Source organism: Oncorhynchus mykiss, chromosome 12, assembly GCF_057628025.1.
Source record: "Oncorhynchus mykiss isolate SJ-2025 chromosome 12, ASM5762802v1, whole genome shotgun sequence".
Taxonomy (NCBI): Eukaryota; Metazoa; Chordata; class Actinopteri; order Salmoniformes; family Salmonidae; genus Oncorhynchus; species Oncorhynchus mykiss.
Window position 1 is genome coordinate 29,790,994 of NC_143033.1, and position 27,955 is coordinate 29,818,948.

The 27,955-nt window shown below is 40.8% G+C and overlaps 2 protein-coding genes across 4 annotated transcripts; one reads left to right on the top strand and one right to left on the bottom strand.

Annotated features, from left to right (window-relative positions):
• Positions 1-779: 779 nt before the first annotated feature.
• plp1b (proteolipid protein 1b) lies at positions 780-7,241 on the top strand. 2 transcript variants are annotated; one of them, XM_021623355.2, is made up of 7 exons: positions 780-1,075; positions 3,604-3,790; positions 4,031-4,187; positions 4,567-4,744; positions 4,866-4,939; positions 5,149-5,214; positions 5,946-7,241. In XM_021623355.2, exons 1-7 carry the CDS (start codon positions 1,072-1,074, stop codon positions 6,018-6,020), a joined length of 741 nt encoding a protein of 246 aa, XP_021479030.1. In that variant the 5' UTR covers positions 780-1,071; the 3' UTR covers positions 6,021-7,241. The 2 variants fall into 2 exon arrangements, with proteins under 2 accessions (XP_021479030.1, XP_021479028.1); XM_021623353.3 differs by lacking the exon at positions 780-1,075 and adding an exon at positions 2,819-3,193.
• LOC110537366 (uncharacterized) lies at positions 5,940-26,106 on the bottom strand. Of its 2 annotated transcripts, none has more exons than XM_021623351.3 (9): positions 25,785-26,106; positions 14,052-14,087; positions 13,820-13,931; positions 13,486-13,626; positions 13,309-13,377; positions 9,118-10,026; positions 8,789-8,851; positions 7,931-8,033; positions 5,940-7,787 (listed from the first exon to the last, which is right to left on the bottom strand). In XM_021623351.3, the coding sequence occupies exons 2-9, from the start codon at positions 14,062-14,064 to the stop codon at positions 7,689-7,691; spliced, it is 1,509 nt and encodes a 502-aa protein (XP_021479026.3). In that variant the 5' UTR covers positions 14,065-14,087; positions 25,785-26,106; the 3' UTR covers positions 5,940-7,688. The 2 variants fall into 2 exon arrangements, with proteins under 2 accessions (XP_021479026.3, XP_021479027.3); XM_021623352.3 differs by having other exon boundaries at positions 9,118-10,023; positions 25,785-26,027.
• Between the last annotated feature and the right edge of the window lie 1,849 nt (positions 26,107-27,955).

Here is a 27,955-nt window from a genome sequence, read left to right on the forward strand (position 1 = left end):
CTGCACATTCTTCATATCGCTCTGTGTTTCCTGAAGATGCTTCTCTGAAGAGCCGAACACACTGACCATGTGGTGTCCTTTACGTACCTCAGATAGGCAGCACACATACTATGCAGACCATGAATAGCCTGGCTACTAAGAGAGAATAAACTGTGCATGCAGCAGCCCACACATGATCACACATGATGATCACACCTACAGTAAAAAGGCCTCCAGATCTGCTATCGTAATTTCACCCTGTTTCTCACAGCAGGAAAGTAATTATGCAGCAACAGGAAATCTGAATTATTATGTGGATTATAATTAATGTAGGGGTTGATACATTTTTTGTTAGGGCAAATCAAGTTTGACATTTCAGTGGAAATTTAAAAGTTAGAAGCCTTTTAACTTTAGAAGCCTTTTAAAACCTCAAATACACTATAATTTGAATTTCTTCCTGCACAGGAAAATTCTCCGCAAAAACAGTGTTCAAATTAAGATAGCAGATCTGTATGCATAGGAATAGGATTGTATTTAGGGAAATTGTTATAAGGTTTCTGCTCTGGATTGGTGAATACAGGATGTCATACTCAGTCTAGGAGAAATTTTTAAAAATATGGCATATCTTTTGAAATGTGAAAGGATATGAAGTGCTGCTCATTGAGTTATATCTGATTGCTAACATTTAAAATATGTAATAACTTACTCCTAAAATCCAAAGCCAATTTATAGGGAGACATGCCACAGCAATGTTTACGATGAAGTCTGCTGCAAGTGTACTACACAGAAAAGGCTATGTGTTTGTGTGAATTTGTTATGCATGAGAGTGACTGAAAAGCAAGGGTCTACGGGTCTTTGACCCCTGCACTGTCCTTAATGTTGAACCCAGGGCTGCATTAGTGATGGACAGTGGCTGAAAAGGGACTTTGTGTCTTTAAGATCTGCTGGTATCTGGGAGCTGAGGGTCTGTCTATTGTTGGTCAGACAAAAGCGTGAGTCAGATTCATATAGGAGTGGTGGGGAATAACTTCTCAAATCACAGTCATAAAGCCGCCAAGCTAAACCTCAATAACCCCATAGCTCTTTCTGAACATGGGTAAGTGGTTATCTAATTAGTTTTTAATATTTTCTATGACTATCTTAATAGTAAAAGTCTGTGGAATATAATTAATCTACTTTTGAAATATATATATATATATTTTAGAAAATATAATTGTTGCTTCACTTGAGAACAATATGAAGGCTTGATTAATATTGTGATAATTGCTGGTTTTATTGCAAGTTGATTGTATGATTGTCTGATAAGATTATAATGTCCACTTGTGGGTACCTCATGGGTTATTCATAACACAACATTGGTAATATTGCAACATTATAAACATAGGCAGGATTGCTCAAATATTATTCCAGGTTGCACGTAGGTAATATTGTAGACTAAATAGTCAATTTGGAACATTTGAGATAAGCTAAGCTTATTGATACTCATTACTCAAAATATTGATTGCAATTCCTTGAAAACAAAACATGAGATTCAAATACATTCAGGATCATCATCTAATCAATGAGATTAAACTTCAAATACATTCAGGATCACCATCTAATCAATGAGATTAAACTTCAAATACATTCAGGATCATCATCTAATCAATGAGATTAAACTTCAAATACATTCAGGATCACCATCTAATCAATGAGATTAAAATTCAAATCGAACCAGCTCTCACACAGCTAATATCTGTAAAATATTTTCTAAAAGGTGGATTGAACTCATTGGGGTTCAGAGAGACAGAGGACCAGCGCAGGCTGCTGTCAGGGAGAGGTCATGCAAGGTCGATCACGTCAAAGGCTCTCACACTTCCAGTCTTGTCCAAGGCATAATTAGCAAATTTGCATGGAGTCCTTTGATTCACGTGGTAGATCTGACTCTGGAGTCAGTTCATGTCGACCAACTATTCCTCTTTCACTACAATTTCTTCAAACAAAATAGTTACTCTGCACTACAGTTGATTCAGATTTAGCATGATTTAAGGACTTAGTTTGGTATGATCCTTCAGTGGTATCTGTGCTGTGATTTTATTAATAGGTTATCGTGGCGTTTCAAAGCACAGCTGAAGAGGGGGCGTCTGCAGCTGATGTAATTTCCAGGGACTCAAACAACTTTCCAGCTGTTGCTGTTTTTATTTAAATGGCAGTATATTTCATTAATATACTTTGTTCCTTCCTACCAACTAAAATCACAGAAACCATAATATTACAGGAACATTTAGTCAGTGTGCAACAGTTTCTCAGTCATCTATTATGTATGATCATGACAGTGTTTGCCATTCCCGAATGGGGTTTGTAGATCATACAACTTTGATGAGCCACTTGGTTGTTGTTGTGAAGATATTTCAGTTTCCCCCCACCCATTCATTGTGCTTCCTCCCACCCTTGAACACTTGAACCGCAGTCCCCACCCCCTGCTGACATAGACACTTATTCGCTGCCATAGTACCAGTCCCAGCCAGCTGTAGCTGTGGGCTGGACTGGGTGAGTAGCACTGACGTTGCCATCGGTACTGTGAGAATCCTGGTGGTGGAGATACTCCCCTGACCTCCGCCCCACCTGCCCAGGCACCCGATGGCTTGTTTATTAGATTGTGTGTGTGTGTGTGTGTGTGTGTGTGTGTGTGTGTGTGTGTGTGTGTGTGTGTGTGTGTGTGTGTGTGTGTGTGTGTGTGTGTGTGTGTGTGTGTGTGTGTGTGTGTGTGTGTGTGTGTGTGTGTGTGTGTGTGTGTGTGTGTGTGTGTGTGTGAGGTGGTGCTAGTGTGGTCTTTGTTTGTTTGACATCGCTGGCCTTTGTTCTCCTCCAATCCTAGCTAAGACAAAGGTCACTGTGTATCCCGCCACAAAGACAGGCTCTTAAGTCCCTGGAGCCCATCCCTCAGTGCCCTCTTCTCTCTCTCCTCTCTTGGTGACGCCTGTGGTGGCGGGTGGTGGTGAAAGAGGGTTGGACTCTGGAGAGAAGAGGGTCTGAACTGTAAGCTGTTGGCAGGAGCTGAGGAGCTTTTACACACGGATGAAACCAGTGCAGAGAGCTGTTCTTTAGTTGCAATATCCTGCAGAAGAGCCTTTAGCATCACTGATTCATAAACTCTTTGCTTGTTGTTGAGGAGCACAAGATCGAAAGCAGCAAATGTTTCCGGTCAGACAACCTTGGCTTTGCAAAGCCCTAGGTGCATCTCTCTCTCTGATTCCTATACCAATACAGCCATTAACAGTCTGGATGTTTCCTATCTGCTTCCCCAGCACAGCTTACATTGGAGGAAGTGTATGAGAGTGCTGTGAAGTCATTGGTGGCTGGTTTTGTATGGGCGCTTTAACGTTACTTGGTTGGATTCGCTGCTCTGCTGCACTTGGTTTCGCTGTTGTGTTTCGCTAAAATGTTTCTGTTGCTTTCATGCCTGTTGATGGAAGTTGTTGGTGGATGTTGATGGATTTTCAGCAGAAACAGTGGGGTCTTTCTTTTCAACAGCTCCCCAAGTAGGGTGACTGACAGGTGTCTGGACTGTGGCGTAGATGTGCTGTGTGTTGGTGTGTGCGGTGTGTGCCGCCTGTGTGTTGATGTATTATGCCCCCTCACCAGGTTGTTATGATTGCTGTATCCGCTGCCTGGGGGCAGTGCCCTACCCGTCCCTGGTGGCCACTCTGCTCTGCTTCACCGGCATGGCACTGTTCTGTGGCTGTGGGCACGAGGCACTGGCCAACACAGAGGTTCTCGCCGAGACTTACTTCGCTCGTAACATACAAGACTATGTTGTCCTGTCCTCGTTGTGAGTTGAGTGGTCCTTTTAATTGATGAGTAGAATTTTCTTCCTTGTAAGTGTTTGTATTTGTAGATAGGTTGTGGAAATCAAGCAACATAAATGTAAAGACTCTTACAGTAGTATTAGTAGTAGTAGTAGAAGTTAGTAGTAGTACCCCTTCCTTTAGGTAGGTTGAGAGCAGCCACCTCTCAACAGCAAATGTTTATATCTGACCTCTCCTTATTATGACCTGTCCTTGTCTCCCAGTATCAAGTACTTCCAGTACGTGATCTATGGCCTGGCCTCTTTCTTCTTCCTTTACTGCATCCTGCTGCTGGCCGAGGGATTCTACACCACCAGTGCCGTCAAGCAGACCTTCGGAGAGTTCCGGAGCACCAGATGTGGCCGCTGCCTTAGTCTGACGGTGAGTAGGGGAGTGGGAGAGAGAGAGGTGAGGGGGCAGGGGGGAGGAGGGAATGACGTCACCTCGCTGTTAGGTTGCTAAAATAATATTGACACTATAGCCTACTGTACTCTAGCTTGTAACCCATCCACTGCAATAGAGGTTGAAAAAAAATCCATAAACAATTCATAGAGTAGTTAATTAATCATCAGTTAATTATCCATGAATCCCTCATATATTATGCTCTGGGGATATTAGGCTCATGTTAGAGTATTTACCCTCTGTGGTGGGGTATTACTGCAGTAATAAGGCCTCATGGGACATGTTGTGTCACATCCTGATTCCCTGGAATTTGACCAATAACTTCCTGTGACCTCCTACTCTGCGTCCTGCTACACAGTTCATCATTGTGACATACGTCCTGGCAGTGATCTGGCTGGCGGTGTTTGCCTTTACAGCCATACCCGTCTTCTTCTTCTTCAACATGGCACAGACCTGCCACACCATCAACATCCTGGCTGAGACGACGCCCAGCATCAACCAGCATGGCTGGATCTGCATGGATGCCCGGCAGTATGGTACGTTTAGCTTATGATGGGCCCAGCCGGGCCACCTTATGTTATTTTCTTTTTAATACATTTTTTACATTTGAAATGTACTGTACTTCATTTCACATTAATGAGACAAGCTTCGCTTTAGGACTGCTGCCCTGGAATGCAATGCCAGGGAAGGCTTGTGGAATGACCTTGGCATCCATTTGCAAAACAAAAGAGGTGAGTTGGTGGTAGCTCTGTCTGACATTAAAACTACTTTGAAAGAATGAATGTTCCTGGATTATGTAACCTTTAAACCACAAAACACACATAGCTAAATGATCATTCTGCATAGCAATTCAATGTACAGTACATGCACTCTATGAGGCCCCTTTTTATAATGTGTACTAAAATGCATTTAATCATATTTGCATGTTTTGTCTCTGCAGTTCTTCATCACCTATGACCTATATATCGCTGCCTTTGCTGGTGCAGGGATCGCTCTCTTGGCTCTGGTGAGTAAGAACGTCCACCCAGAGACTGATGAGTCTATGGGGCCTGTCAACCTCTTGGTTTAAGTTCAGAGTATGATTTGATGGTAACAGTTTATAATAGCTATCCTTTACAAACCATTTATAAATTAGTAAATAAATAAACTATTTGCAGATTATTAATAGTTAAATATCAGTACATTACTAGTAACTATATTAGTTAAAAATTACAAAAATTATGTTTAACTAATGCAGTTACTAATAATGTACTAATCATTTGGTAATATTTAGTTCATTTATAAATGGCTTATAAAGGATAGTTATTATAAAGTATTACTGACTTGAATTTTGCAGCTCCATTTGGCTTAGTTTAAGGCATACCACCAAAGAGGTATGGGGTTCATTTAAGGCTCTTTGGCAGAGAAGAATAATAACAGAGAAATAGACAAATGTATCATACTGTCCATCAGCACAGTAGCTAAGTCTTTATTGATTTTCAACAATGATTAAGATGACAAGACCAGCCAGGTCATAAGAGAAAAGCTCACCAATAGAGAACAGACTTAGTGTTATATAGGTGTAACTGTAGGGGCATATGGAAGTGATCAACGTGTGCACGAAGAGAGATCAGCTTGTGAGGCTATTGAATAATTGTGTCATCTAAATGAAGCTGCAGTTTTGCAAAAACATATTTAGGATTTATTTCATTTTTTTAATAGTTTCTCTTTTGTCCCACTCTTCATCTTTCTCTCTAGTTTATGTATGTGGTAGCCACCACATATAACTATGCAGTCCTGCGGTTCCTGGGCAGGAAAGGGCTGCGCTGTTAAAAACTGTGCCCTTTCACGTCTCCATCACCCCATAGACTGGGCCTGAGGGGGGCAGTTACACATCACACCACTGAACTCCATCCATCCCCTGTGAGACACACCTGCAACCTGGATCCCCTACCTACTGCTGGCTGCTTCCCTGGAGGGCTCCAATTACTGACACATGGTTCATCTGACCATCTGGTTTATCACCTCAGCCTAGCCTCAGAGCCATACTTTATGTATTTCTGAGCACCTCCAAGATGTATGATACCTACTAATGGTCTAGTTACTTTAGACATAAACTAAAGTAGGGAGGTTGGTCAAAGAAGAGGGGTGGGCTCAATCCATGACTGTATGATATTGTACGACCGCTATTCCATTCATAACATCACCTAATGTAACGTAATATATCATGCTAAATGGAGTGTCAAAGATTTACGTTGAGAATAATACAGATTGCCCTGAGACCACGTTGGGTCGTTATAACTTTAAGCCCCTCCCCCTGCTCACCAGTCTTATACCCGTGGTTCTCAGTCCAGACTCTCTGATGTCTGTTGCTAATTTTCACATTGGATGTAGCGTCTCTGATTTTGGTTCACACATTTAAAAAAAAAAAAAGCTTGTATAAAGTGTCACTGACGCTATTGTCAGATTGTGGGCTCTATTTAGCTCTCTAAATCTGAGTGACTTGGAGAGATGGCTGCTCTCCATGCTAATCAGAACTAAGAAACCGACCCCAGTCGCCTTGCTTACTGATATGTATATAGATTGTGAACATGATCTAGCTCCTGTTGCTTTAGATTGTGTTAGTAAATGAGCTGTCCATTACTGTAACTAGAGAAAACAGCAGAATGTGCCAAAGTTCTCTACAACACTCAAGTGAAATGTAGGAGTGTAATGTGGGAGTCGCTCTTGTCTAAGTGTGTCAAAGCACTTACGGCAGCTTTTTTGCATTCACTCTTGATGTAGTACCTATTGTTTGTCCTTTTGACTGATTACTGTGTGTGGGGTGCAAGGAAACCCAATTCTATGGATGTGCTAAAGGTATAAGCTAAATAAGATACTCCGTTTTCATTCTCCATATGTATTAATGCTCTCTGCTTTTAAACTGTAGTGTTTGATTTCCAGGGGATTTCTGGCTGGTGAGTGGCCTGCTATGCTATTTACTGAATTGGGTGTGTATATAATGCTGTGTTGAATTGATTAGCAATTAAAATGTATCAAAGCCTTTGAACCCAAGGTATTAAAATGTTGTGCTTCATTTCATTGTCATGCAAATGTCAAATGGTAAAACAAAACTTCCAGTGAGGTTGGGTAATATAAAAGCACAACAACAAACAAGACAAATGTTATTAGAAGTTAATTATTGACAAATTATGGAAACGGTCATAAATCATTTATATATTTTTTCTCATTAAAGATATACATGCCCTCCACATGATGAAAACACAATAAATGGGGAAAAAATATTATTTGTTTACAGAAAAAAGTCTTACATTCACAAAAGAATGGCATTCAGTGTCAAGGAAGGAAAATTGATGATAACTCTGGAATTATAACATCTTACAAAAAAAATTTGAACAGTGTTAGAAAGTAATCTGTCAAAATGGTTGTGTTGGTGACAGGGATGTTCCAGGGATGACACTGTTGTGCCCTCTGTGTCAAGGTGATGAGAAGCCCTGGGGCCTACATGGTTTTAATAAAGCAGCCATCACAGTGGATCACTCTCCCATGCACGAACATGGAGGTCGTCATGTCCCCCAAGGCCTTACTGCACAACCCGCACTGAAAAAAGGAAATATTCCCCTCAGTATGGAGAGAGAGAAAGTGGACTAACATATCACCAAAAAACAAGTGTCATAATGTTCAGTTCACTGACAGATTGTTTTGAACAATGAGGTGTCTGGACAAGGGTTGGGGTGCTGTACCTTAAAACAGTCTGGGTGGCTGTAGATTTGTGGGTAATTGATTGTGATCTTGACATTTCCATCAATTGACTTGTCACAGTATGAACAAATGGCTTTGCCATCCCTGCAGGGGAGAGGGGAAGTTCATCAATATTGAGTACGGTCAAAACATCTCTTTCTTAAGTATAGAAAATACACTATAACCTTTGGAATGGCTAAAACAGACTCGATTGTAAAATAATTGGCAAAAAAATATGTTTACTTTTACAGTGGTGGAAAAAGTACCCAACTGTCATACTTGAGTAAAAGTAAAAATACCTTAATAGAAAATGACTCACGTAAAAGTCACCCAGTAAAATTCTACTTGAGTAAAGGTATAAATCGTTTCAAATTCCTTATATTAAACAAACCAGATGGCACCATTGTCTTGTTTTTTTTTATTTACAGAAAGCCACGAGCACACTCCAATACTCAGACATTTTTTACAATTGAAGCATTTGTGTTTAGTGAGTCCACCAGATCAGAGACAGTAGGGATGACCAGGGATGTTCTCTTGATAAGTGCATGAATTGGACCATTATCAGGTCCTGCTAAGCATTGAAAATGTAACAAGTACTTTTCGGTGTCAGGGAAAATGTATGGAGTAAAAAGTAAAACATTTTCTTAACGAATGTAGTGAGGTAAAAGTAAAAGTAGTCAAAAATATAAAAAGTTAAGTACAGATACCCCAAAAAATGTGCATCCTGCAATGTGTAGTATTATGCTGGTGTAATTATTGGTGTAATATTAAAAAAAACTGTCTTCCCCTTTACTCATAGTAAAGGTGTTTTCCTTTTAGGCCTACTATAGTCTGAACATGGACAGAATGACAACACTTACTTGGTGTGACGAAAGTCATGGACTATCTGATGCTGTGGTTCAGCATCCTCCTGTTGCTGAATGCTGAAACAGTACAGAAACAAATAGACACTCAAATTGCACTGCCCAAATGTAGAAAATGTACATACCATGCAAGTGTCTTACTGCATTACTACTGCATGTATTGAATGTATGTATGCATGTATCGAATAACTTAAAGGGTAAATGTACATTTGAAATGTGTGCTTGTTTACTGTACTGATTAACTTATCTGCTCAAATTACTTTAAAATAATTGTATTGTCTCTAGTAGGAAAAGATTAGGACAACTCAATATGAGGGCAGACTCACAGTGATGGAACCTGACCCCCACAAGGGGATGGTGTAGGTTCTGATGCAGGTGCTATTATATCATCTGCCACGACTTCAGCAGCGGGTAGCTCCACGTCTAATGCCTCCTCAAGTTCAATAGCAGCTGATAATTCCTGAACAACTTCAACAGCTGCTTCAGCCACAGCTTCAACTACAGGTTTAACTGCAGCCACAGGCTCAACTACAGGTTTAACTGCAGCCACAGGCTCAACTACAGGTTTAACTGCAGCCACAGGCTCAACTACAGGTTTAACTGCAGCCACAGGCTCAACTACAGGTTTAACTGCAGCCACAGGCTCAACTACAGGTTTAACTGCAGCCACAGGCTCAACTACAGGTTTAACTGCAGCCACAGGCTCAACTACAGGTTTAACTGTAGCCACAGGCTCAACTACAGGTTTAACTGTAGCCACAGGCTCAACTACAGGTTTAACTGTAGCCACAGGCTCAACTACAGGTTTAACTGCAACCACAGGCTCAACTACAAGTTCAATTGCCTCCACAGCCGCTGGCCTAACTGCAGGTTCTTCAGAAACACTGTCAACAGGTTTCACTACAGGTTCTAAGACTGATTCTACAGCAGTCTCTTCTGATTGAATTTCACTTGCTGGTTCCACTGTGGGTCCCACGGTGGGTTCTGCAGTGAGTTGTGCGATGAGTTCTCCATCAGCTTCTTCCACAGATGCAGGAGGTTCCTCAGTCGTTGTCTCAGAGGGCTCTGCTGCCTCTGGTTGGTCAGCAGGTGCATCTACAGATTTTCTAGCTGCTGGTTCATTTACAGATTCCTGCACTGCAGGTTGTTCCACAGGTTTCCCAAGAGATTTGTATTTTGATTCTGCTGTTGGTGGGTCCGACTCCTCCACAGCTTCTGACAACTCTTCAGGCCTACTGTAAATCAGTCACACAGAATTAGCACTTAAATACGCTTTATGGCAGTAACTGATTCAAGCACCCATTATACTACTTCTGTCAGGGTGAACAACAGCACCTGCTATCTATATTTCTCCTCAATCATATTCTAAATGTGCACAAAATCTATTATTGCATAAAACAAAGTAAGGTAACATTCATTTTAATGGAGCTGGGGATGTGCTTGGCTACTTCATAGTGAATACATTAACCCATTACCCTCCTGGGAAATGGCCTATATGGATAGGGCTAGATTGAAAAAAAAATTACATGAAAAATATGGAAATTATATACATAACCATGGTAGCAATTCAAAGGGAGATTATGGCAAGATTATTAGGCTAAAGGTGAGGACACAACAGTTAACCTGACAAGACTGAATCCAAACATTACACTTGATTTTATGTGCATTTTACATTTACTGTATTTTTAGCCGCATTTGATGATAACGAAATCTGAAAATACTCTGGATACAGTGCCTTGCGAAAGTATTCGGCCCCCTTGAACTTTGCGACCTTTTGCCACATTTCAGGCTTCAAACAAAGATATAAAACTGTATTTTTTTGTGAAGAATCAACAACAAGTGGGACACAATCATGAAGTGGAACGACATTTATTGGATATTTCAAACTTTTTTAACAAATCAAAAACTGAAAAATTGGGCGTGCAAAATTATTCAGCCCCCTTAAGTTAATACTTTGTAGCGCCACCTTTTGCTGCGATTACAGCTGTAAGTCGCTTGGGGTATGTCTCTATCAGTTTTGCACATCGAGAGACTGAAATGTTTTCCCATTCCTCCTTGCAAAACAGCTCGAGCTCAGTGAGGTTGGATGGAGAGCATTTGTGAACAGCAGTTTTCAGTTCTTTCCACAGATTCTCGATTGGATTCAGGTCTGGACTTTGACTTGGCCATTCTAACACCTGGATATGTTTATTTTTGAACCATTCCATTGTAGATTTTGCTTTATGTTTTGGATCATTGTCTTGTTGGAAGACAAATCTCCGTCCCAGTCTCAGGTCTTTTGCAGACTCCATCAGGTTTTCTTCCAGAATGGTCCTGTATTTGGCTCCATCCATCTTCCCATCAAATTTAACCATATTCCCTGTCCCTGCTGAAGAAAAGCAGGCCCAAACCATGATGCTGCCACCACCATGTTTGACAGTGGGGATGGTGTGTTCAGCCAAACATAACGTTTTGCATTGTTGCCAAAAAGTTCAATTTTGGTTTCATCTGACCAGAGCACCTTCTTCCACATGTTTGGTGTGTCTCCCAGGTGGCTTGTGGCAAACTTTAAACGACACTTTTTATGGATATCTTTAAGAAATGGCTTTCTTCTTGCCACTCTTCCATAAAGGCCAGATTTGTGCAATATACGACTGATTGTTGTCCTATGGACAGTCTCCCACCTCAGCGGTAGATCTCTGCAGTTCATCCATAGTGATCATGGGCCTCTTGGCTGCATCTCTGATCAGTCTTCTCCTTGTATGAGCTGAAAGTTTAGAGGGACGGCCAGGTCTTGGTAGATTTGCAGTGGTCTGATACTCCTTCCATTTCTATATTATCGCTTGCACAGTGCTCCTTGGGATGTTTAAAGCTTGGGAAATCTTTTTGTATCCAAATCCGGCTTTTAACTTCTTCACAACAGTATCTCGGACCTGCCTGGTGTGTTCCTTGTTCTTCATGATGCTCTCTGTGCTTTTGACGGACCTCTGAGACTATCACAGTGCAGGTGCATTTATACGGAGACTTGATTACACACAGGTGGATTGTATTTATCATCATTAGTCATTTAGGTCAACATTGGATCATTCAGAGATCCTCACTGAACTTCTGGAGAGAGTTTGCTGCACTGAAAGTAAAGGGGCATGTGTATTTCCCACCGGAAAGTATGGAGGAGGTGTTATGGTGTGGCGGTGCTTTGCTGGTGACACTGTGTGTGATTTATTAACCTCTCTTGGGTAGGAGGCAGTATTTTCACATCCGGATGAAAAGCGTGCCCAAAGTAAACTCCCTGTTACTCAGGCCCAGAAGCTAGGATATGCATATAATTGGTAGATTTGGATCGAAAACACTCTAATGTTTCTAAAACTTAACATTTATGTCTATGAGTATAACAAAACTGATATGGCAGGCAAAACCTAGAGGACAAACCATCCCAAAAACAAAAAAAAATCTTCCTACCAATGTTTTCAATGGCTGTCACTTTTATTATAAGGTGAAATCCTCCCAGATTGCAGTTCCTATGGCTTCCACTAGATGTCAACAGTCTAAAGAAAGAGTTCCATGCTGGTTTTTGGAAAAATTAGCCAGAAATTGTAATTTTCTAGATGGCTCCCATTTTGGCTGTACAGTTTCCAAGCGAGTGGAAGAGAGAGCGTTCTTTGGTATTTTTCTCCGGTAAAGACAATAACGATTCTCCGTCTTAAATTGTATAGTTTTGTCACGTATTAGGGGACCTAAGGTTTGATTATAAATGTTGTTTGACTTGTTTGGAAAAGTTTATTAGTAGCGTTTGTGATTAATTTTGTATGCATTTTGATGGAGGGAAACTGGGTGGATTATTGACTGAAGCACGCCAGCTAAACTGAGTTTTTATGGCTATAAAGAAGGACATTATCAAACAAAAGGACCATTTGTGATGTATCTGGGACCTTTTGGAGTGCCAACAGAAGAAGATCAAAGGTAAGGTATTTATTATATCGCTATTTCTGACTTTCGTGGCGCACCTGCCTGGTTGAAATATGTTTTTCATGCTTTTGTATGCGGGGCACTGTCCTCAGATAACCGCATGGTGTGCTTTCGCCATAAAGCCTTTTTGAAATCTGACACAGCGGCTGGATTAACAAGAAGTTACGCTTTATTTTGATGTATTACACTTGTGATTTTATGAAAGTTAAATATTTATAATTCTGTAGTTCGAATTTAGCGCTCTGCAATTTCACCGGATGTTGGCCAGGTGGGATGCTACCGTCCCACCTGCCCATAAGAAGTTATAAGAATTCAAGGCACACTTAACCAGCATTGCTACCACAGCATTCTGCAGCGATCCGCCATCCCATCTGGTTTGATTTGTTGAACACTTTTTGGGTTACTACATGATTCCACATTGATACTGGGAAGAGATAAACAATATGCTATTCATATTTTACAAGTAAAAAGACTCAGCTACTGAGTTTTATGGGTAGATCTAAAAAAAAATATATTGTGTAAATATACATACAAATAAACATTAAACACTACACTAAAACACAAACACCCACTCAAATTTCTTAGCTGCTGAGAGGACATAGGACTTTGCCAGGGGTCTGACCCTGCTAGATGTCAATGACCTACAGAAGAGAAGAAAGAGGTAATTAAGTTATGACATGTTATTACACTTTAATAACTGTCTAATACTGATTCATCACATGCACAGTCAAAGGTAATTGCCCTCTTACCATTTGGTGATTTCCTCAGGGGTCAGTGGGTCAACATCTGGTGTCACTGTAGGACTGTAGGGGTTGCATGAAGCAAGCGAGGTAACAGGGCTGGATTCAGCTGAAAAGAGACCAGTGGGTTTCTTTGGAAGTTCTGGCTTACTTGAGAGAAGAAAATAGTGGGGTTGTGGAATGTTAGTTCCAAATAGACTAGCGCCATAAATATAAAATCTGACTCAATTGTTAATTGCAATTAACGCTTTAGATAAATCATTAATGCCTTAGACAAAGATAAATGTGCCTCCATTGTCTCCTAAAACATCAAGTGGGTGGATTTTGGTTTGGAATGGGTTACCGTGGTTTTCCCTCTTCTTCGTCTGGGTCTGTCACTCTACGGATCCAGCTGCCGTCTCCCTTGAGGGAAGTACGCACCTTCATGGTTCGAACCACCTGTGCTCTGTTAACTTCTACAACACACATTACACATACACTTTATATTATTCTGTGTTTTGATATACCACAATTGCTCATGATGGAGCAGTGATGTTTTATATAGTGTTTAGTTACAGTTATGTAGCTCAACACACCCTTGGTGGCCATGGTCCAGTCCAAGTCTCTGCTTCCTATTGAAACAAAGAACACGGTTGATGGGTAATTGTGTGAGGATCATAGTATGTACAGAACAGAAGTCTGTATGTACTAAATATATATTGCATTAGAAAAAGGTATAACCAAAGGCACTTCAGCCCAGCTTAAACAAAAAAAGGGGAATCAGTTGCTAGACTGAAGGACTTGAAAATCCCAAAAACATTCCTTCCCCCAGGATACTTCAACTGGTGACTAACCGGGAGAACAAAGAAAAAAAGAGCACACTGGTACTGCGTAAATCAAATAGATTTATTGACTGGACAAACAAACAATATGCTTGAGTTTCGGCCTTAATCACCTTCATCAGAGCCTTGAGAAGGAAAATAGTGGGAGGCACCTACAGTTGAAGTCGGAAGTTTACATACACCTTAGCCAAATACATTTAAACTCAGTTTTTCACAATTCCTGACATTTAATCCTAGTAAAAATGCTCTGTCTTAGGTCAGTTAGGATCGCCACTTTATTTTAAGAATCTGAAATGTCAGAATAATAGTAGAATTAATTATTTATTTCAGCTCTTATTTCTTTCATCACATTCCCAGTGGGTCGGAAGTTTACATACACTCAATTTGGTAGCATTGCTTTTAAATTGTTTAACTTGGGTCAAACGTTTCAGGTTGCCTTCCACAAGCTTCCCACAGAAAGTTTGGTGAATTTTGGCCCATTCCTCCTGACAGAGCTGGTGTAACTGAGTCAGGTTTGTAGGCCTCCTTGCTCACACACGCTTTTTCAGTTCTGCCCACAATTTTTCTATGGATTGTGGTTAGGGCTTTGTGATGGCCACTCCAATACCTTGACATTGTTGTCCTTAAGCCATTTTGCCACAACTTTGGAAGTATGCTTGGGGTGATTGTCCATTTGGAAGACCCATTTGCGACCAAGCTTTAACTTCCTGACTGATGTCTTGAGATGTTGCTTCAATATGTTCACATCATTTTCTTTCCTCATGATGCCATCTATTTTGTGAAGTGCACCAGTCTCTCTTGCAGCAAAGCACCCCCACAACATGATGCTGCCACCCCCGTGCTTCACAGTTGGGATGGTGTTCTTCGGCTTGCAAGCCTCCCCTTTTTCCTCCTAACATAACGATGGTCATTATGGCCAAACAGTTCTATTTTTGTTTCATCAGACCAGAGGACATTTCTCCAAAAAGTACAATCTTTGTCCCCATGTGCAGTTGCAAACCGTAGTCTGGCTTTTTTTTATGGTGGATTTGGAGCAGTGGCTTCTGCCTTGCTGAGCGGCCTTTCAGGTTATGTCGATATAGGACTTGTTTTACTGTGGATATAGATTTATTTTGGTACTGTCCATATAAAATAACCAATGTAAAACATACAAGATCTGTAAAATGTATATAGGTTCAGAAATGTTGTGAAATAGCACAGTTACAAATAGAAATCAAACTGGATGGACATCAGAAATAGAGGAAGGACTAAAAACAAACAGAATATAACTATTTTAAAATGGATTGTGTCTGTAAAATGTGTATACATATAGAGGATTGGAAATGATGCATATAATTACATTGATGGAAGCAACAATCTGAAATATTAAAGATGATCCACCCCTTAAAAAAAAAAAGTAACAAGAACATTTCCCAGGACATAGACATATCTGATATGGGCAGAAAGCTTAAATTCGTTATAATCTAACTGCACGGTCAAATTTACAGTAGCTATAGTGAAATAATACCATGCTATTGTTTGAGGAGTGCACAGTTAACTTGAAAATGTATTAATAAACCAATTAGTCACATTTGGCCAGTTTTGAACAGTTCATTGAATCAGTCTAAAACTTTGCACATACACTGCTGCCATCTAGTGGCCAAAATCTAAATTGTGCCTAACCTGGAATAGTACATTATGGCCTTTCTCTGGCATTTCAAAGATGGAACAAAAAAACATGTTTTTTTTTCTTTGCATTATTTTTTACCAGAACTAATGTGTTATATTCTCCTACATTAATTTCACATTTCCACAAACTTCAAAGCGTTTCCTTTCAAATGGTATCAATAATATACATATCCTTGCTTCAGGTTCTTAGCTACAGGCAGTTAGATTTGGGTATGACATTTTAGGCAAAAATGGAAAAAAAGGGTCCGATCCTTACGTGTCACGTATCAGTTTGCAATTTAAAAAATAATAGAGTTAATGAAGCCGCATACACACTTGGACTCTTTTTTGCTTTCTTGACCAAGGCAGCTCCAGCCTAGCTCAGTGCTTTCTGTGGTGGTGGGGCAGCCAGCGTAAAATACGGAGCGTAGGAGTTGGTAATGTTAGTTGTGCCGTGATTAGCTCAGTGTTCTGTCCCACTACGACACCACCAAATCTAAGGGTAGAGCTAAAAAATTCAAGCCCCTTGGGTGCTGCCATACATTAGAAGTGCCCATCCAAAAAGGCACAAGGTCATTGAGCACAGGTAAAATGTCAAATCACGTTATATCTACAGCAGCTTTGATTGGACAACATCATACTTTCAAAATCTTAGCTTGCAAGCTAGCAGTCATCATCATGAATGAAGTCGACAATTTACTGGCAAATACTTTTTAATCCTTGTCATACGAAGATAAATAATGAAGATAAATGATAGATGTAAAGTATTGGTGCTCATAGGCCATAAGTTGGAATTCGCAAATTCAACAATGAGTGGTTTGGAAGGAATCAGTGGCTAACTGCAAGCATTGCAAAGCAATCACTAGCCTGCTATTCAGTAGAGTGGATGTGTGGTCCCAAGTCTGTGTTTAAGGGTCTATTTTCCAAGCTTAAAAGGATACACATTCAACATTCGCCATGGTGTCTATCCAGCATGACTTCTGCCTTGCTCAAACAACAGGAAACTCAGAACTGGGAAATATGATTTTGGTGAGTTCAAGATAACTGGGAACTCTGATAAAAACAAGCTCAGACTGGTAAAAATACATTTTGAACGGTCATCCAACTCGGAATTGCAAGACGGGAACGCCGGCCTCTTTCTAAAGCTCCAATCTGAAGATCACTGACGTCATGATTCAACCTTGTTTTTTTTCTCCAGAGTTCCCAGTTGTCTTGAAAGCGCCATAAATCTAGAGAATGCCAGACTTTGATGACAAAATTTGCCCATGAAGGATCGCTGCGCCACCTTCCTGTTCATGTGAGCACAACACAACAAGGTATGCTTGTTGTCTTGTATACCGCTGTATAAATTATGTAATATGCCAGGGAGATCTGTATACTGGGGTTATATCCTGCCTGGTTGGCCCTGTCTGGGGGCATCGTCAGACAGGGCCACAGTGTCTCCCAACCCCTCCTGTCTCAGCCTCCAGTATTTATGCTGCAGAAGTTTATGTGTCGGGGAGCTAGGGTCAGTCTGTTATATCTAGAGTATTTCTCCTTTCTTACCCGGTGCCCTGTGTGAATTTAAGTATGCTCCCTCTAATTCTCTCTCTCACCCTCTCCTTCCCCTCCCGGAGGACCTGAGCCCTGGGATCATGCCTCAGGAGTACCTGGCCTGATGACTCATGACTAAGTTCGTCCTAGCTCGCTCATTAATGTCTCAATGGAAATTAAGGATTGCCTCATATCTGCTCGTCGTCCCCTTATAACAAATTTTGCCATATCAGGTATGTTTTTTTAAAAGGCAGTAAATGAGGCTGGATGAACTATTTCCCTGCCAGACAAGGCTCTGCTGATAGCCAGGTGTAGCAGTGTTAAGGTGTTGGGACTGCTGTTGGGACACTGCTTATCCTCTTTGGGCTGCAATCCCGTTAACGGGATGATATGACAACAGCCAGTGAAAGTGCAGGGCGCCAAATTCAAAACAACAGAAATCTCATAATAAAAATTCCTCAAACATACATGTATCTTGTACCGTTTTAAAGGTAGTCTTGTTGTTAATCCCACCACAGTGTCTGATTTCAAATAGGCTCTATAACTCTATATAAATATAGAAACATCCCTTTTTCAGGACCCTGTCTTTCAAAGATAATTCGTAAAAATCCAAATAACTTCACAGATCTTAATTGTAAAAGGTTTCAACACAGTTTCCCATGCTTGTTCAATCAACCATAAACAATTAATGAACATGCACCAGTGGAACAGTCGTTAAGACACTAACAGCTTACAGACGGTAGGCAATTAAGGTCACAGTTATGAAAACTTAGGACACTAAAGAGGCATTTCTACTGACTCTAACAAACACCAAAAGCAAGATGCCCAGGGTCCCTGCTCATCTGAGTGAACGTGCCTTAGGCATGCTGCAAGGAGGCATGAGGATTGCAGATGTGGCCAGGGAAATAAATTGCAATGTCCAAACTGAGAGTCACCTAAGACAGCGCTACAGGGAGACAGGACGGACAGCTGATCGTCCTCGCAGTGGCAGACCACTTGTAACAACACCTGCACAGGATCAGTACATCCGATCATCACACCTGCGGGACAGGTACAGGATGGCAACAACAACTGCCCGAGTTACACTAGGAATGCACAATCCCTCCATCTGTGCTCAGACTGTCCGCAATAGGCTGAGAGAGGCTGGACTGAGGGTTTGTAGGCCTGTTGTAAGGCAGGTTCTCACCATACATCACCAGCAACAACATCGCCTGTGGGCACAAACCCACCGCCGCTGGACCAGACAGGATTGGCAAAAAGTGCTCTTCACTGACGAGTCGCGGTTTTGTCTCACCAGGGGTGATGGTCGGATTTGCGTTTATCATCAAAGGAAGGAGCGTTACACCGAGGCCTGTACTCCGGAGCGGGATCAATTTGGAGGTGGGGGGTCCGTCATGGTCTGGGTGTCACAGCATCATTGGACTGAGCTTGTTATTATTGCAGGCAATCTCAACGCTGTGTGTTACAGGGAAGACATCCTCCTCCAGCATGTGGTACCCTTCCTGCAGGCTCATCCTGACATGACCCTCCAGCATGACAATGCCACCAGCCATACTGCTCGTTCTGTGCATGATTTCCTGCAAGACAGGAATGTCAGTGTTCTGCCATGGACAGCGAAGAGCCCAGATCTCAATCCCGTTGAGCATGTCTGAGACATGTTTGGATCAGAGGGTGAGGGCTAGGGCCATTCCCCCCAGAAATGTCTGGGAACTTGCAGGTGCCTTGGCGGAAGAGTGGGGTAACATCTCACAGCAAGAACTGGCAAATCTGGTGCAGTCCATGAGGAGACGACGGACTGCAGTACTTAATGCACATCTATCAGTGTTAATGCAAAATGTTAATTATTTCACCTCTATGGCCTATTTATTGCCTAATCTTACTACATTTGCACACTGTACATATATTTGTCTATTGTGTTATTGACTGTACGTTTGTTTATCTCATGTGTAACTCTGTGTTGTTTTTGTTGCACTGCTTTGCTTTATCTTGGCCAGGTCGCAGTTGTAAATGAGAACTTGTTCTCAACTGGCCTACCTGGAAAAAATAAAGTTGAAATATATAAAAATAAATAAAATGCAGCTAGTGGCCACTCTGTTACTTTTGATTTTGAGCCCCCCTTTGTTCAGGGACACATTGTTCCATTTCTGTTAATCACATGTCTGTGGAACTTGTTCAGTTTGTCTCAGTTGTTGAATCTTATGTTAATACAAATATTTACACATGTTACGTTTGCTGAAAATAAACAGTTGACAGTGAGAGGACATTTCATTTTTTTATGAGTTTATGAAATAACACATGGAATCATGTAGTCACCAAATAAGTGTTAAACAAATCAAAATATATTGTATATTTGAGATTCTTCAAAGTAGCCACCCTTTGCCTTGATGACAGCTTTGCACACTCTTGGCATTCTCTCAACCAGCTTCACCTGGAATGCTTTTCCAAAAGACTTAAAGGAGTTCCCACATATGCTGAGCACTTGTTGGCTGCTTTTCCTTCACTCTGCAGTCCAACTCATACCAACCCATCTCAATTGGGTTGAGGTTGGGTGATTGTGGAAGCCAGGTCATCTGATGCAGCCGTCCATCACTCTCCTTCTTGGTCAAATAGCCCATACACAGTCTGGAGGTGTGTTGGGTCATTGTCCTGTTGAAAAACAAATGATAGTGGGACTAAGCACAAACCAGATGGCATGGCGTACTGCTGCAGAATGCTGTGGTAGCCATGCTGGTTCAGTGTACCTTGAATTCTAAATACATCACTGACAGTGACACCAGCAAAGCACCCCCACAGCATCACACCTCCTCCTCTATGCTTCACGGTGGTAACCACACATGCAGAGATAATCTGTTCACCTACTCTGTGTCTCACAAAGAGACGGCGGTTGGAACCAAAAATCTCAAATTTGGACTCATCAGACCGAAAGGACAGATTTCCACTGGTTTAATGTCCATTGCTCGTGTTTCTTGGCCAAAGCAAGTAACTTCTTCGTATTTGTGTCCTTTAGTAGTGGTTTCTTTGCAGCAATTCAACCATGAAGGCCTGATTCAGTCTCCTCTGAGATGTGTCTGTTACTTGAACTCTGTGAAGCATTTATTTAGGCTTCAATTTGAGGCTAGTAACTAATGAACTTATCCTCTGCATGTCTTAAAGTAATGATGGACTGTCGTTTCTTTTTGCTTATTTGAGCCGTTCTTGCCATAATATAGACATGGTCTTTTACCAAATAGGGCCATCTTCTGTATACCAACCCGACCTTGTCACAACACAACTGACTGGCTCAAACGCATTAAGGAAAGACATTCCACAAATTAACTTAACAAAGCACACCTGTTAATTGAAATGCATTCCAGGTGACTACCTCGTGAAGCTGGTTAAGAGAATGCCAAGAGTGTGCAAAGCTGTCATCAAGGCAAAGGGTGGCTACTTTGAAGAATCTCAAATACATTTTGATTCGCTTAATAATTTTTTGGTTCCGACATATAACACATGGAATTTTCATAGTTTTGATGATGTCTTCAATATTATTCTACAATGTAGAAAATGGTAAAAAAATAAAGAAAAACCCTTGAATGAGTAGGCGAGTCCAAACTTTTGACTGGTTCTGTATATTAACAAATATATACAGTGCCTTGCGAAAGTATTCGGCCCCCTTGAACTTTGCGACCTTTTGCCACATTTCAGGCTTCAAACATGAAGATATAAAACTGTATTTTTTGTGAAGAATCAACAACAAGTGGGACACAATCATGAAGTGGAACGACATTTATTGGATATTTCAAACTTTTTTAACAAATCAAAAACTGAAAAATTGGGCGTGCAAAATTATTCAGCCCCTTTACTTTCAGTGCAGCAAACTCTCTCCAGAAGTTCAGTGAGGATCTCTGAATGATCCAATGTTGACCTAAATGACTAATGATGATAAATACAATCCACCTGTGTGTAATCAAGTCTCCGTATAAATGCACCTGCACTGTGATAGTCTCAGAGGTCCGTTAAAAGCGCAGAGAGCATCATGAAGAACAAGGAACACACCAGGCAGGTCCGAGATACTGTTGTGACGAAGTTTCAAGCCGGATTTGGATACAAAAAGATTTCCCAAGCTTTAAACATCCCAAGGAGCACTGTGCAAGCGATAATATTGAAATAGAAGGAGTATCAGACCACTGCAAATCTACCAAGACCTGGCCGTCCCTCTAAACTTTCAGCTCATACAAGAAGAAGACTGATCAGAGATGCAGCCAAGAGGCCCATGATCACTCTGGATGAACTGCAGAGATCTACAGCTGAGGTGGGAGACTCTGTCCATAGGACAACAATCAGTCGTATATTGCACAAATCTGGCCTTTATGGAAGAGTGGCAAGAAGAAAGCCATTTCTTAAAGATATCCATAAAAAGTGTCGTTTAAAGTTTGCCACAAGCCACCTGGGAGACACACCAAACATGTGGAAGAAGGTGCTCTGGTCAGATGAAACCAAAATTGAACTTTTTGGCAACAATGCAAAATGTTATGTTTGGCGTAAAAGCAACACAGCTGAACACACCATCCCCACTGTCAAACATGGTGGTGGCAGCATCATGGTTTGGGCCTGCTTTTCTTCAGCAGGGACAGGGAAGATGGTTAAAATTGATGGGAAGATGGATGGAGCCAAATACAGGACCATTCTGGAAGAAAACCTGATGGAGTCTGCAAAAGACCTGAGACTGGGATGGAGATTTGTCTTCCATCAAGACAATGATCCAAAACATAAAGCAAAATCTACAATGGAATGGTTCAAAAATAAACATATCCAGGTGTTAGAATGGCCAAGTCAAAGTCCAGACCTGAATCCAATCGAGAATCTGTGGAAAGAACTGAAAACTGCTGTTCACAAATGCTCTCCATCCAACCTCACTGAGCTCGAGCTGTTTTGCAAGGAGGAATGGGAAAACATTTCAGTCTCTCGATGTGCAAAACTGATAGAGACATACCCCAAGCGACTTACAGCTGTAATCGCAGCAAAAGGTGGCGCTACAAAGTATTAACTTAAGGGGGCTGAATAATTTTGCACGCCCAATTTTTCAGTTTTTGATTTGTTAAAAAAGTTTGAAGTATCCAATAAATGTCGTTCCACTTCATGATTGTGTCCCACTTGTTGTTGATTCTTCACAAAAAAATACAGTTTTATATCTTTATGTTTGAAGCCTGAAATGTGGCAAAAGGTCGCAAAGTTCAAGGGGGCCGAATACTTTCGCAAGGCACTGTATATGGTGGATTGGAAATTATGCAATTACATTGATGGACGCTACAATCGAGCTGCAATATTAAAGCTGATCTACCCCCTAAAAAAACATAATTAAAAAAAGATCCCGTGGCACATATCGTAAGAGTAGGGGTGTTAACCCCGGTGTCCTGGCTAAATTCCCAATCTGACCATCATAGCCACCTAATCATCCCCAGCATCCAATTGGCTCATGATTCCCTCTCCTCTCCCGTGTATTATTCCTCAGGTCATTGCTGTAAATGAGAATGTGTTCAGTTGACTTACCTGGTAAAATAAGGGTTAAATAGGAAGTGCAATGCTCTTCAGGAAACAAAAAATGGGGAGTTGGCATACAACACAAATCTACTCAGGTGGGTGAACCTCTGTGCCCCTACAGGCTACCAGAATATCATCCATATATCTGTGCCACGGGACAATATTATTAAATAACGTGTTAGATACAGCAGTTAATTAATTAATTTTTTCCAGAAAGCTATAAACAAATTAACATAATTTGGCACAATTGCCGCTCCTGTCGCATATTGAAAAAAGTTAATAGTTAACGCCATTTTGGTGAAAGTCTAAATAAATCCATAAGTGGCAGCAGACCTTCAGGGCATGTATATGGTGGGAGAGGGCTTCTAGGCCTCCTGCATGGGGGATGTTTGTAAGTATGTCATTAGATTCATATTTGACATTCTCAAGGATCTTTAGCACATAAGTGGTGTCGCCAAAGAAAGCTGTGAGGAAAGGAACCAACTTCATGAAAAAAATAAACAAATTGGTTTTAGGGGTTCCGTGAGGCTATTATTAGCACAGACTATAGGCCTCAGAGGAGGGTCAGATTGTTTCTCAAGAAACAGAGTGCTCCTTTTACTTTTTTCTCCTGTATAATCACCAGTTGAAGTATCCAGGGGTAAGGAAGGTTTTTTAGATATTAGATTACTCAGTGGAGCTGAAAGCCCTGAGGGAAAGATCTAGAGCTTTGATTCTGTCAGTCATCCATCTTTTTACCATGACTTCACACACAATTTATGGGCCGACATTTCACTAGCAACCGGTGTTACTGCATTCTGGGACTCTAAAGGAATGATCGGCATCACATTTAACCAACATATGCAAAACCCACAACATTATGTAACAACAAAAATGGTACATGAACATACCAATTATTACAGGCCTCTAGAGCAGGGGTTCTTAATGGTTTACATCCTGGGACCCAAATTAGAAATGCTGTGCTTTCCTGGGACCCAAGCTTATGAAAACTATACGTAAATATCAGTACATTTAATTGCCCTTATGCCTAAAACAAATGCAATATAGATACAAACAAATAACAATGAAATACCCATATAAAGAGCAATTAATTTGTATTTTTTCCCATTAAAAAAACTCTTACATATCTGTCTAGGTTGGAACTATTGCTGTTAATATACAATAAATCATTTTAATTCTGAACTGGAATAAACTGATGGATCACTTCACACAGATGTATAAGAGAACACACAGGCTCAGCTTTTGATAGTGTAACCCGAAGTAGCAGTACATTGAAAGATTCAGGCCTACTGTACATCTTACTGTAGAAAGTATTGCTGAAAAAAAGGTCTAGGTTAGAACTGTTGCTGTTAAAATACAATGAATATTTTCTTATTTTGTCTGGAATAAACCTTTTGATCACATCACACAGATATAGACCAGAAAACAAACACGCACAGTCACAATAAGGTGTGTGGCTGGTTGAAGTTTTCAACAAGTATGTCGATTCTGGGCTCAGTTTTTGAAAGTGCAACCCTGAGGTCATGCTCAGAATTGGGTATGTTTCTGTACTTTAAAAAAAAAAATTTTAGGTACACCAGAGTTGAGAACCCTGACTTAGGTATGTGGTGCCAAACTGGAAAATAATATCTACTGCCTTCTCACTCAGGCAGGGGACCACTTCCTGCTGTAGATGAGCAACCCAAAGCTGTGTGTGTTTGCCTCAAAAAGGATCTTGTTTCAGTTTTTTCCCAGAATAAAAAATATTACTTGTACTTTAACAGTAACAGTTCCAATCTGGAATTGTTTAACAATAATTTATACAGTAAGATGTACAGTAGTTCAGATACTTATTTATCTTCATCTGTACTGTTACTTAGGTAGGGTTGCACTAAGTACAGTAGCTACTTTAACTTGGTTTAACTAACGTTAGCTAGCTATTACCTGTGGACATGTGGATTGTTCGATAGAGAAACTCACATCTACTTTAGTACTATGAGCGAAACTAACGTTACTCCCTTATTTCTGCTGATCATCACCTGTTAGAAAATGACAACAATGCCTTGCTAGCTGAATTACTTTTCCACTGTCGAAGCACTGTTTCCTGAAGCATTGTGCCCTGTTCTGAAATAACTACCTCGGTTTACCTTCATTCTGTGGACGTTTGGTCAGGACGTGTATGAAACCAAGAGAGATAAATGTATCGCTGTATGAGCTCAGTCAGAACATGTGGCTAGCTTGAGTCCATTTGATGACAGAGGTGAGTGAGAACGACAAGACAGTGGCTGTCAGTTCCAGTAATGAATGAAATAATTACACATTTACCCCCAACATTGTTATTACAATCTGCAATGACTGCAACAAAGCAAGGATGCTGGAAGAGTCATGTGATCTACTCCAAAGAATGGAAATTTGCCAAATTTTACATTAATCTATAACCAGTTGTAAAATATCTTCTCCATTTGCCGCTCCAATCGTTGTGGGCAACTGTGTCTGCATCCACACACTCACATTATACACACTCTCCACTGAGTAATGGATTATTCATACTTTACAGATGGTCAAGACTAGCAGCACCAAAACAAAGGTAAGTCTAAGGACCTGTAGTGAAACCTGTTGAAAGTGTTTCTCAAGGAATGCAAAGGCAACAACATAAATATCAGTTTAAAGATCATGTGTATGCATATGTAAATCATTTAAATGTTCTGCAGTGAGAGCAGTCTGAATTAGCAGCATAATCTCTCCCTCCCAGTATTTTATAAAGTCTTCAGATTGTTGTCTAAAAGATCAAATGCAGGCAGAACTCACCTGTTGGAATCAGTACTGTGGATGATAGCAGTGCCGCAGTACCTGGTCTGGGTTTGTAGGAAGTCAGGTCCTCCTTTCACACAGCATAGATGCCTCTCACTGTGGGATGGTTGAGACCGCAAGCTTAAGATTCAACACAAATAGCTTTTGCCCCCCTCCCCCCCATCTCTTACACCACAGGTACCACCCCTGGATGCTAGTATGCCATGCAGGGATCTCAGAGTGGGGCAGAGGGAGCATTGTGACTCATTTTTTATTTATGTGTTACTTCCTTTGTATGTTTGAAAGACATTCCTAGAGAGGCAAGAGAGGCAAGAGAGGCAAGAGATACCAGATAAAACCGGATCATAACACGAGGCAACACTTTTTCTTACTAATTCCTGCTTTCACAGCCTGGTCTCATAGATTAAATGTAGCATAGTAAACAGAATTCCGGGACACTCAAATTAGTATGATATGTTAAGTTTGGTTACATAAGACAGATGTTTACTTAAGGCAAAAAACACAGACGTCTAGCAACCCAAAGGTTGCGACTTCGAATCTCATTACTGACAACTTTGGCATTTTAGCTAATTAGCAACTTTTCAACGACTTACTACTTTTGTAGCTACTTTTCATGTTAGCTAACCCTTCTCCTAACCTAACTCCTGAACTTAACCCTAACCCCTAGCCTAGCTAACGTTAGCCACCTAGCAAGAATTCGCAACATATCATGCGTTTTGCAAATTCGTAACATATAATACAAATTGTAATTTGTAACATATCATACGAAATGAGTGATGGACATGAACAAATTAATGCGTACAATACGAAACATAACATATCATACTAAATTGAGTGTCTCTGTCACGATCGTCGTAAAGGGGAGACCAAAGCGCAGCGTGATTAGAATACATTCTTCTTTTACTGAAGGAAGAACCGTTAAACAAAAATAACACCACGAACGTGCCGCTATGACCAACGAGTGCAGACACAGGCAACTTCACATAGACAATAACCCACGAACCACAATACAAAACAGGCTACCTAAATATGGTTCCCAATCAGAGACAACGACAAACACCTGCCCCTGATTGAGAACCATATCAGGCCAAGACACATAGAAACAGACAAACTAGACATGCAACATAGAATGCCCACTCATATCACACCCTGACCAAACAAAACATAGAAACAAACAACGCAAATAATGGTCAGAGTGTGACAGTCCCGGATTTACATATAGAATAATACAAAATGCTCTGAGACCAGGTTGGCTTTCAAAAACATTTATAGTGAAACCCAGATGCAAAGCTCAATTAGCAGTCATAAAAAACAGTCACTAAGACACTAACCCATCTGGTGTGCTCTCTGTGTCAACACAACTTTTTATCATTAGAAAGTAAATTGCTAAAGGCTAAAATCAGGCTAGCTTTTCGACACCAGTAAGTATTAGTGTCTTGATGAGGAGCTATCAGAATGTTAGTCTGACTTGTCCTTGTTGAATTAAACTACTCATGTATAGCCATTCAACTGCCCCAGAGTATATTGAGCATTAGTCTTGTTTTTGGTGATGTTATGTGGTGAGATTAAGTACCTATAACTGATCGCAGTCATTCCTGTTTTGACTAACCACTCTCTCCCCCTTATACATAAGGAACTTGGCCAAGGGGTGTATGCTTTTCCTCTTTGTATGCACCACACACAGTCACACTCACGTAAAAATAGACCAGACCCATACACCATGAATAAGTAGATTTACTGGGAGGTTTCTGGCCATGCCCTCATAGCTAAGCTTTAATATTAGGCCAATCAACATGAGTCAGTTAACACTCTAGTGAATACACTTTGTGGGTTATTTCATTAAATGTCTGTGTGCCTGCTTGCTTGAAACCCTCATCCACCCACACCCCATCATTCCTACCCACCATCTAGCACAATATGGAACCAGTAGAACCTCCCCTCTCAGTCTACCTCCCTCTGCCCTGGGGCCTTCGATGGGAATTTGCGGCATTTAAATCCACCTCACCGTATCCAAAAAAGACAGAAGGAAAAAACATAACTATATGAAGACAATGTTTGGCATCTGTGGACTGATGATTCATGTCAGTGGCCAATCATTCTCAGACAGAGCACAATGAAGATTGTTTATGACACATGAGAAGGCAGGGACATTCTGATCTGTTATCTTA